General features: G+C 35.9%; 1 protein-coding gene across 1 annotated transcript; it reads left to right on the top strand.

Annotated features, from left to right (window-relative positions):
- The first annotated feature begins 2,992 nt into the window (after positions 1-2,992).
- LOC132177948 (uncharacterized) lies at positions 2,993-6,210 on the top strand. The gene is made up of 5 exons (XM_059590422.1): positions 2,993-3,427; positions 3,510-3,748; positions 4,193-4,505; positions 4,591-4,665; positions 6,115-6,210. The coding sequence occupies exons 1-5, from the start codon at positions 2,993-2,995 to the stop codon at positions 6,208-6,210; spliced, it is 1,158 nt and encodes a 385-aa protein (XP_059446405.1).
- The last annotated feature ends 6,041 nt before the right edge of the window (positions 6,211-12,251 follow it).

Raw genomic sequence — 12,251 nt, 5'->3', positions numbered from 1 at the left:
AACCGGCGACGGAGCTTCCTCCCCAACCCAACCCCAAGCTTCCACGGCCGCATTTTCTCCGGCGACAGACCACCGCACCACGAGCGATGAAACTTCCTCCCCAACCCACCCACAAGCTTCCATGGCCGCATCTTCTCCGGCGACAGACCACCGCACCACCGACGACGAAGATTCCTCCCCAACCCACCCCCAAGCATCCACGGCCAAACCATCGCACCACTCTCCGGCGACCAAGCTTCCACGTCAGAACCCAACGACTTTCTTTTGCAATCTGAAAAACCCCAAATCCCGTCAATCTCCAAACCAAAGTCTGCTTCTCCTGACTCGTGGTATGAGAATTTTGGGTTGCTTTTACTGCTTTCCTGTTAAATAGTAAATAACTAGACATGTATTTAAAGTTTTGGTAGGGCCTCTACTGCACGTGTTTTTGGATTGTTGTTGTTTGGATTGTTGCTGTGGGTTGCCTAACAATGAATACTTTTTTAGATTGTTGTTTGGTTGGTGGACACATTGATTGATATTGAACTTTTATGCATGCTTTATTCAATGTGTGTTCTATTAAGAAACACTTTATGCATACTTTATTCAATGGTCCTACTGCATGTGTTTAAGAACTTTTGTTGTGAGAAGTTGCCTTGTGATTTTCTTGGGTAATACGACTGCATATATATATATCAGAAACTACGGGATAGAAAAGAAAACACCAACCCTAAGGACCCATAGAATTCATTGTGGACCCAACACAACAATAAAAACGTTTAAGTTGTTTTGTTTTAGATATAGCTTTTTTTATTTAAGATCCTGTATATCTAGATAAGTATGTATCTATAAAATATATACAAATATGTACAATAGTATCTTTGTTTTGTATTCGGCTCAATCCTTTTAGTAAAAGATTGGGCTGAGTCTAATTACAATTAAATTAAGAGAACGAGCAGTAATTACTGGATTACACGATATAATATATATATATATAGAGGTGGGTCATTCCTCTTTGGTACAATAGTATCATGGGTTTGTTTTTAATTGGGTTGAAAGTGAGTTGTCTATGTCACATATTGTTTCACGCGTGGATTCCCTATAAAAGCTATTGACAGCAACATGATATGAACCTAATTTAAGTAATGAGGTAATTGAGTGCTTCGCAATCTTGTTTAGTTTTTCTGTAGCCGCAAAAAATATTATTGTTGAGCTAATATCTTCACTTAGTAAGTAAAATAGTCTGTCAAGATTCAATAATTCAAAAACTCTTTGAACTTTCCAACCATTTTCCTACCATTCATACTTTCTTCTCTTTGCCTAATCTACTTCTTTAAAAGAATAGAATTTCATCCAATAGCACCTAGTCAACGATAGCATGTCTATTGCATGTATGATATATATGGTTTGATTTAGGAATTAGGATACATGTACAATTTGCAGCTTAATTTATAAATGATTATGCATCACATAAAAATGAATAAATTAGAAGATGATGTTATTGCAGCAGACAGAATTAAAAAACACATATTGTGCGTATTCTTGGATACACTAGAAAAACAAAAAAGAACAAAGAATATAATCTCGCCAGCTTCATTTTTTCCCCCCTTTCAAATAATTTTTATTTTAAGTTGGCTTTATTTCTAGAATTTTAAGTCAGTTTTATTTGTTATATTTTAAGAAATAAAATTTAATGTATTTTTAGACAGTGTTATTTACGTATTTTGGATGTATTTTAGATTTATGTATTTTGGATGTATGTACTTTAGATGTATGTATTTTGCACGTAACAATCCAGTTACAGAAATGGCTAAAATACCTGTTTGTTGTCAATGTACAGAAATGCCTACATCAGTTGTTGATCTTTTCATTCACCATCATGGATCATTTAGTCAACCGGATTTGGAATATGTGGGAGGTGATGTGATGCCTATAGAAGGTTTAGATGCAAACCGCCTATGTTTTTGGGATATAACCAACATAATGGAATTGTACTTAGAGTACAACTATAAGGACATTCCAAGGTTGATGTTGTACTACAAGTTTGATGATGAAACGAATGACTACATACGTGGACTTACTAACGACAAAGACATCATGAAAATGTTCAAAGAAGTGGCTAGTGGGAACAAAAATAGCTTGCATGTATTTGTGACCGATACTATAGTTGAAGAAGTTCGAATTGAAGTCAAGTCTCCAATGATGATGATTTCTCAGTCACCCGCACAAGTTTATGAGGAAGAGCCTCTACAAGAACATGTGCAAGAGCATCACCCTTCAAATCCGCAAGATACAAAGCAAAAGTCTGCAAAACGAAGAGGTAGGCCCAAAAAACAAATTCACACTGAGGGGGGACAGCATACAGACTTGAGTGACTTTGAAGTAACGGATGGCAATGAAGAGGACGTCTTCTTAGAAAATGATGAAGAACATATACGTCAAGCTAAGGAGGATATAATGAAATGGTTTCAATCGTGGTATGAAATAGAGACATCTAAGACTATCGTGGATATTTCAAATGAGCCGGATGAAGATGATGGCGATAGTGATGGTGGCTACTCAAGCATAGATATTGATGATGTGGGTGAAGGGTCCCTGAGACGTGTTAGAAGGAAGTATCCTCAATGGATGGTAAAAACTGACTTGAAAGAGATAATAGAATTGCATATTGGGCAGGAATTTGTTGACCCCCCTCAATTTAAGGATGCATTGCAACTGTTTGCAGTTCAAAATTCTTTTGACTACACCTACTTGCGCAATGAGAGAACAAGGGTTACCGCCATTTGTAAGAAAGTTTGTGGATGGAGAATACATGCATCGTGGTCGAATAACAAAGGTTGTTTCCAAATCAAGAGTTACATTAAAGAGCACAATTGTGGGGCTCACTACTACAACAAGAAGGCATCAATCAATCAAGTGGGCTGCACACCGATATTTGGACAACTTTCGGGATCAACCGAATTTTAAACCAATTGCATTGAAGAAAATGATTAGAAGGGATTACAATATCGAAATGACTTTGTTGAGTTGTTACCGAGCAAAGAGGATGGCGTTGGATATTTTGAATGGGAAAAAAGGTGAGCAATATAAACATGTGCAAATGTATGCAAATGCATTAAGGAAGTGGAATCCTGGCATATCAACTTATATACAACGGGATGGAAGATTCTTTCAAGGAATGTATGTGTCATTGGCAGCTTGCAAGAGGGGCTTCTTGGAGGCGTGTAGACCCATGATTTGTGTCGATGCTTGCTTCCTGAAGAGAGAGTTCGGTGGGCAGCTGCATGCAGCCGTTGAGCGGGATGCAAATGACGACATTTATCCACTAGCATATGCTGTATGTGAGTGTGAAGATCAACATACATGGACATGGTTTTTGAGTTGTTTATTGGAAGATATTGGCAATCCACGAGTACACACTTGGTCATTCATGTCTGATCGACAAAAGGTATGAATTAGTTGAATATTATGTATTGTTTGTATTTTGTTTGATGAACAATTAACAAGTTTTATTTTGTATTGATAATCAGGGATTGCTCAATGCCATGGAGAATTTGATGCCTGGTCTAGAACATCGATTTTGTCTCAGGCACCTGCATGCAAACTTTAAGAAACAAGGGTTCAAGGGCAAGGCATACAAAGATGCTTTGGATGGTGCAGCTCATGCAGCTAATGAGGTGCAATTCAAATACTTCCTATCGGTCATTAGAGGTATGAGTGAAGCTGCATTTGATTACATTAGCAAGATTGATCCACGGATGTGGTCAAGGCATGCATTTAGTGATTATAGTTGTAGTGATATATTAATGAACAATACCGCTAAGTGTTTCAATGCGTGGATCCTAGAGGCAAGAGATAAGCCTATATTGGGATGCATGGAATTAATAAGGCGGAAACTAATGTCCAGGTTCAATCAAAAAAGGGCTGGAGCAGAAACTTCAAAAAATGTGATTTGCCCTAAGATTGTGATAAAATGGGAGAGAAACAAGCGGGATTCAAGAAACTACATTTGTCATTGGAGTAATAAATTGTAGTTTGAGGTTGACCATAGTCATGAGCCTAGGAGAATTGTTGATCTAGGGAAAAGAACATGTGGTTGTGGTAGATTTCAACTCAATGGTATTCCATGCCCCCATGCAGTTTCTGCAATTTATACACATAGGCAAGTCCCTGAGTAGTATGTCAGTAAGTGGTATTCGATAGATACTTTTAGGAAGTCATATGCCCCTGAGATATATCCGATACCATCAGCTTACAGTGAGTGGCCTATTGAGGATGATGTGGAACATACACTGCCCCCTATACCAAAAAAACAAAGAGGTAGGCCTAGAAAGGCGAGAAGAAGAGGAGAGGATGAGAATGAGCCTATTGAAACGATCAATGTGACTCGTAAGGGGTATAGTGTACGTTGTGGGAATTGTGGTCAAGTGGGTCACAATGCTAGGAATTGTCGTGAACCAGACAATCCGAACAAGAAGATTTGGCCCAAAAAGGTTGTGAAGACAAAGAAAAACAATATAACTGAGGTTAGTTATTTGAACAAACTATTAATGTTATCTTTATTAAAATATTGAGCGTGTTTTTATGACATTGTTTTTTCGTATGGTGTAGCGGCAAGGATCACAAGATGCAGGAGAGCCCACCACCACAGTTGACAACACAGGCCCAATTAGCCAATCAGTAGGGGTGAGTAATGGATTCATTATGACTTTGGATGGAATTCTATAATTTCTATTATTTTAGAGAAGTAGATTAGGCAAAGAGAGGAAAGTATGAATGGTAGGAAAATGGTTGGAAAGTTCAAAGAGTTTTTGAATTATTGAATCTTGACCGACTATTTTACTTACTAAGTGATGATGCATAATCCTTTATTTATTTATTTATTTTTCTAGTTGAATGATACAATAATTAACCCTTAACATGGTATAGCCTATGTGATTGAATTTTGATAGCTTAATTTAACATGTCTCTTGATATGGATGTGCATGTATTTCAGATTGGAGAATCACAAGCGGGAGGACAATTCATCACAAGATCACGTTTAGAATAGTATAGGTCAACTCAATAGATTATTGGGTTTTGGATAGTGGATCCAATGTTTGGGATGAATGTATTTTAGACTTATGTATTTTGGACGTATGTATTTTGGGTGTATGTATTTTAGATGTACGTAATTTGGATGTATTTTGGACTTATGTATTTTGGACGTATATATTTTGGGTGTATGTATTTTAGATGTACGTAATTTGGATGTATTTTGGACTTATGTATTTTGAGTGTATGTATTTTAGATGTACGTAATTTGGATGTATTTTGGACTTATGTATTTTGGATGTACATTATGAAAATGTTGGAGTTGTCGGTTGTTATAAGTATATATATGTCAGTATGTGTGTTTGCGTCTATAGGACGCGGTTGGATTTCATTATTACAGCTAGTGTCACTGGACTGATGGGGGGACTATCACAGCACACATATTCTGTGTCCAAGTCTGATGTTATAGGCATTGTTAAGTCTCTGGCTGCAGAGTTATGCAAGTATGGAATGCTGCCCTACCCATATGTTGTGTCTTTTTTATTTGATGTAATTCCCCCCTTCCCCTTTTCCCTTGTATATTTGCTCATTGTAATATTTCTTTCAATTACTTGATATATATTTTCTGCTGTTGGACTTTAGAAATTGATTTTTCAACCGACTCAGTGAATGAAAAAAAAAAAAAAAAAAAAGAAACTCTGAAAATTTGAAATAATAAACTCTTACTATATATCTCGTTGGGAAATGTTTTTCTAGAGTGGGATTTTAGATTATGATTTTTCAACACGACTCTGTAAAAGAGAAGGAAAAGAAGGAAATGATGGATGGATGGTCTGAAAACGTGAAGAAACAACTTCCTTGGGTGCTTCTATAAATGATGATGGTTTGATATATTTTGATTGGTAAACAGGAACATCTAAAATCATATTGAGGAAGAAATGATTCAAGCTGCTATTGAGGCTTCAAAGAAGGAGGTTGAAAGGGGTTATCTAAATCAGCAACAAAGTGCTCCCAACGTGTGCTACAGCTAATTTTACTGCCTTGGCCTGTATTTTTGTTTAATGTTTCCTTGAAGTTCTTTTTATCCACATTTTGATGCAGGATTCGTCTAGCAGTGGGCTTCTGCAAAGGGAAATTCACCTAGAAGATGATGACTTTTCTCGTGCAATTTCATTGAATTTAATGCTCATGTCGTAGAAAATGGATGTAATTTCAAAATGACAATTTTGACAAACAACATAACAATTTCAGAAAAACCAAGTTGTTCTAAATTAAGAATATACAAACATATGAACTCAGTTTAAAAAAGTTTACATTTCATAAGTAGGGATACATAATCAATTTACATTAGTTAAAAAAGATACATCATTACACAAAATTCATTGCATAAGTGCAACATAAACAACCAACAACATCATACACCATGACAAAAACAAGGCATACATAAGAAATTTTTCTCTTGCTCAAATATGGCATTTTCCTTCTCCAACTCTCGAATCTTTTCTATATGTATGACATCTTCATTCTGGATTTGCTTATCCCTTGTCAGGTAGTTGTCATTTTCACTCAACAAGTCTTCAATCCTTGCCCTGCAATTGTCTTTTTCATCCTCTAGCTCTCTAACCTTATCAAACAAGCCAGGTAGAACCGTCATACCCCTTTTACAAGTTGGTTTATCGTGCCATTTGAAAAATTTGCAGCCAACATTCCTCTGCATAAAAGAAAATAATAATAATAAATAAAAAAAGGAAGCAAAACATTGAATAAGACAAGGTAAAGCTATAAGAAGCAGCCTCATATATTGAGAACACTCTATTATCAGAGCAAATGATAATAGAGTGTTCATTGATATAAGTCCATTGTATTTTTCTTATTTATCCTCTTAAGAGTGGCCGTATAGCATTGGACTGAGGAGACATACTTTTTTATTTTTTAGAGTGGGCAGAGTTTGAAGCAATTAAAGTGGCTGAAATTAACCCACAAGAAAAAAGAAAAAAAATTAAATAAATTAAATAAAATAAAAGAGGGCTGAAATGCCAAAAAAAGAAGAAAATATGAGATTTTTGAGAGATAACAGAAAGGACAAATAAATCGCAGCAAGAAATACCATCCTCTTGAAAATAACATGGAAAGAAACCTAACACCTTAATAAATTGAAGGCCAATTCATACAACTTGTACGCTTTCTAAGAACATCAAACAACTCACACAAATTTTAAACAAACAATTGCAAGCAAACTTGAATTGTCAATTACAATCTGTAATTCCTAAAGTCTCAACCATATCAATATCTAATAACAAATAGAATCCAAAACTAATCTTAATGCTCCACATGCTATTCAAGACAACCTTTAATCCAGAATCACAGCCCATATCAGTACCAACTCAACAAATGGGATTCAAAACCAACATTCAACATTCATAATGGATTTACAGTGGAAACAAGATTTCTTACACTCGAATCGTAGGTGGCGCAACCCCAGAATCGTCTGCCAGGGTTGTCCGGAGTCGTTGAAGTCTTCAAAGGTGCAGGTAAATTGCAATAACATACAAAGGACATCTCACTACAGTCCACTGATGAAGATCCAGCAGATGAATTCGTCTGCATCAAAATAAAACTATCTAAAAATACATAAAATAGAACTAACTTAAAATAGGAGAAATAAAACTTACTTAAATACTACAAATAAAGCTGACTTAAAATAAAAGTAGTTAAAAGAGCAAGCAACAGGCATACACGTTTTGTTGTGTGTGTGTTGTTTTTTTGTGTTGTTTTGGGCTCCAGTAAAAGGCATGTACTGGGTTGGTAGGGGAATGGCATTTCCATATTAAGGCATGGGGTCCATTTTTTTTTTTTTTTTGAACCCAAAACCAGCTTGTATTCATATAATGTGTGTATAGAAACTTAAATCAGAGAGAGTTAACATTAAATGAGCATCTCTTTTACCACTTGCAGAACCTCTACTCTGTCACAGCCAAAAACACACTACCAGTACCATATCGCTGATAACAAAAAAAACATAATCACAACCATCAGAACCATCAGAACACAAAACCAGAACACAACCTTGGTTAACAACCTTCAACCTTCAACCCATCACAACCATCTAAGAAACTAATCAAATACTACTTAAATCCAAACACATTATAACGAGACTGACCCATAAACAAGGCCTACCCAGAACACAAAACCAGAGAAAGCAATAAAATGTGTTTACCAAAGAGGGTTAACACCACTTTTCGGCAGCACACAGCTCAACGTGCACTGTTAGGACACTCCCTAGCGAAATGCCCAGATCCCACATGGGGTCCATTTTAATGGGTTGTTAGAGGAACACTTTTCCTGCTCTTGTATGGCTGTGTTGAGACAACTCTTCCCCCTCCCCCATTGAAGGAAGAGGAACTTCTGTACACATGGATGATTTCAACACCACAATTGCCATTGATTTAGGCTTATAATCACATATAATATGAACTTTAATGGCAGAAAAGTGTTGTTTTGCATTAAAATATTAGAAATTAAGCTGACTTAAATTTAAAAAAAAAAAAGAAAAAAAAAAAAGAACGGAAACAACAATGACAAACAAAATTAAATTTCGTAAAATACTTGCACATTGTTCGTAAAATTCATAAAAGAAAAACAAGGTGCAGATTTTTTGTAGAACATACCTTCTCAATGCTGCAGGAAACTTCCTTTCGTTTCGAACCGTACGTCCGACTTGATGCCATCACGTACACAAATCAGACAGCGGAAGCAAACTTTGGTTTGGAGATTGACGGGATTTGGGGTTTTTCAGATTGCGGAAGAAAGTCGTTGGGTTCTGTCGTGGAAGCTTGGTCGCCGGAGAGTGGTGCGATGGTTTGGCCGTGGAAGCTTGGGGGTGGGTTGGGGAGGAAGCTTCGTCGCCGGTGGTGCGGTGGTCTGTCGCCGGAGAAGATGCGGCCGTGGAAGCTTGTGGGTGGGTTGTGGAGGAAGCTTCGTTGCTGGTGGTACGGTGGTCTGTCGCCGGAGAAAATGCGGCCGTGGAAGCTTGGGGTTGGGTTGGGTTGGGGAGGAAGCTCTGTCGCTGGCTTATGGAGTTTTGGCCGGAAATTTGGACAGATCGAGCCTAGGGTTTGGGTTGATTTTTTTCTTCCCCTGCTCTGTTCGTTAGTATCGTAGCTGGGGGAAGGAACTGTTTTTGTTGTTTAATTTAAGGATTTTGTTGGTGATTTCGTCGACTGAAGAGGCTGTATTGTTTTCTTTGTTTAATTAGGTGTTTTGTTTATTTCATATTTTGTTTAATGATTAGATGTTTTGTTTACTTGATATTTTGTTTAATTAGGTGGCAGATTATGTGGCAGTGTGAATAGTGATGACGTGGCCTTATTCCAGGTGTCAATTTGTAAGTGGTCCACGTGTCAGTCCGTACAGTCAACTAACGGTCAACTAACGGATAGACTAATTTGGTTATTTATCAAAACCACAGGGACCTCCTGTGATAAAAATGAAACCCCAAGAGGAAAAAAATAAAGTTGTAAAACCCCAGGGGGGTATGGAGTATTTAACCCGAGTATTAATTTTGAAAACCTTTCAACATCATATTCAAGCAAAAGAGTTTATCTCTCTCAGATGGAGATCAACAACAATTAACTACTCCTTATATTCTTAGTAATTTGGACAGCTATGTGAAAGAGTAGCTATGAGACCCAATTGTCTAAATAAATTTGAGAAATGTTTAGTTTCCAACTTTTATCAATTTCCCTACAAGAGATTAGCAAATTCACCATTGAACATGGGGGATCACATGTCGGTCCCACGGATTCGAACATAGATTTGTAAAAACTGAACAAAATATGAATATGTAATTAATGACTTTTTTAATAAATTTAGGACGGTCTAACTACCTACTTACACACTTTAATCCCGTATGAACTCTCTCATGATAATTAACAATTTTACAAAGCTAATTGACATAGATTTCAATCCTTCTCACAATCCTCTGCATGTTATCATCCATGCTCCCTATTCTTTAACAACAAATAACAGGAAATCGGAATGTTAATAAAGCTGCTCACTCGGTATTCGGGCAGTTGTGACTCTAGAATACAAAAATGGACTCGATATTGACACTTATTCGTCCGCCCACTGCCCCATTGGGGAGAGAGAGAGAGAGGCTTTGGCAATTTCTTGGGAGGAAAGCTATGGAAATTATTTCTTATGGAGATTATTTTCTTATTCCCCAAACGTTGAAGGCAGTGGAATTTAAATATCTCAACTTTATAAGATATTGAAAAGAATGGTTTCCTTAAACGTACTCAAAGTTGTGGAGCCTTTTATACTTAAGACAGATGGAGCTAGGCTGCTTACTTAGAGATTCGCCATTCTTCTTCTAACCACTTAAAAGAGTTTGCTAAATTTCATGTGCTTTGGTCAGCCAACCATCTACTTCCATTTCTCCAAGACAAATTCCGAGAATCATAAATCAATGAAAATGAACTTTTAACAGATTTACCAACGATCATCCAAACGGCGCACTAGTAGGAATCTGTTTTCCACTTCCAAATTAATACAAAGTGGAAATGTCAGACAGTTGATTTAATGTGTTTTAAGGATACGAGGTACAATTCGAAAAGCGATTTCTTTAATGGATTAATTAATAAATTAATGGATTAATATTTGCAAGCTGTAAATGCATATGGTGGTTGTTTTTTTTAATCTTGATTAATATGCTAAATTAATCAGTTAAGATTCTGTTCACACATCAGAATACACAACCACAATGGACAAATTATCCAGTATTTTATTATTATTATTTTAATCTTAATATGAGAAATTAATTAATAGTGTTCACACTTCAGAACACAGAACCACAATGAACAAATTTATCCACTGTTTTTTGTTTATTATTATTTTAATCTTAATATGCCAAATTAATTAATAGTGTTCACACTTCAGAATCCATAACCACCATGGACCACCAGTCATTTTTAACCATGAACATCCTTATGAATTTCAAGTTAAAGAAAAAGAAATGTATCTTTTTTTTTTTTTTTTCTAACAAACATAGCATTAGAAACAAGAGAACAAAACAACCCTTAAGGGGGAAAGAAAACAGAAGGTGGTGTTAAACCACTACAAGTAGCTGGGGGAGGAGAGAAAGGGAAGGAAGTGAGAATGAAGGCCGAGTGAACTATTGAAGCGGCCCAATATGCCACATGATGGACGCAGAAGTTACCACTTTTGTTTATCTTCTTAGCCTCCCACTTAGGAGAGGGAGGGAGAAGAGCTAAGGAACCTACTATAAGTTTTTCAATATGCCAATCTTGAGTGATTGTTGGGTGTTGAAGTGTTGTGATAACGATGAGAGAGTCCCCTTATCTTTTGAAACTACGGGCTCGTTGCTTATACATTTTAGAAGGTGTATTTTGCTTTTTTGGTTATAATCTGAAAGTAATTTTAAATGTTTTGAGAGTGCTTTATGTGTAGACTAGTTTGTTAATACTTTTACTTATTTCTAAAATAAAAAAAAATAAATAAAAAATTAGTCATAAAAATCATTAGCAAACGAGCCAAATACTTCTAGCTAGTTTGTTAATGCTTTTACTTTTTTCTAAAAAAAAAAATAATAATAAAGGAGATATCATTGTGTATCTTCCAAATTCAATGCAAATTAATTTGTAATTACCAATCCAAGTAAAGCAAAGCCAAAACATGCAATTTTGGGAAACGGGTCTCTCTATTTTCATTTTATTTGAAATGGAAGAGTTCCAATTAGTTATAAAAGATGGGGCATAAATATTATTTTCTTTTTTATTGAAAAATTATCATATTTTTGCCGTTTTAATGATTTCTTTAAAATGTGAGTCTCTCTGTTAACGTACATGACTTGGTCATGTTATGATTACGAGTTATACATGAGAGAAGAATCCTTTAATTTTTATTTTTTAAGTTCAGGTCTCCAATCTCACCAAACTCTAAAAAAATATACCAAAATTTTCAAAGATAGGCGCATTGGCGAGGAATCTAACTTCAAATATAGGTAAGGTACATTGGCATGGAATCTGACTTCCCATAATTTAGACGTGGGGTTTAGGTTTTATCTATATATATATATAAGTTATTTAAGATATCTGTGGATGGGGTGAATATATTGCAATTGCACCTTGTAAGCATCGGACAAAAAAAAAAAAAAAAGGGAAAAATAGAGAAAGGCCTAGATTAATGAAGACCATAACATATTATGCGTAAAACACAAT

Source organism: Corylus avellana, chromosome ca4, assembly GCF_901000735.1.
Source record: "Corylus avellana chromosome ca4, CavTom2PMs-1.0".
Lineage (NCBI taxonomy): Eukaryota > Viridiplantae > Streptophyta > Magnoliopsida > Fagales > Betulaceae > Corylus > Corylus avellana.
The sequence above is the reverse complement of the archived record's forward strand: the minus strand, read 5'-3'. Positions and strand labels throughout refer to the sequence as shown.

Coding starts and splice junctions, on each gene's coding strand:
- LOC132177948 (XM_059590422.1), top strand. CDS start 2,993: ATGACTTTGTTGAGTTGTTACCGAGCAAAGAGGATGGCGTTGGATATT. Junction 3,428..3,509: donor TCATGTCTGATCGACAAAAG/GTATGAATTAGT, acceptor ATTGATAATCAG/GGATTGCTCAATGCCATGGA. Junction 3,749..4,192: donor GATCCACGGATGTGGTCAAG/GCATGCATTTAG, acceptor AGATACTTTTAG/GAAGTCATATGCCCCTGAGA.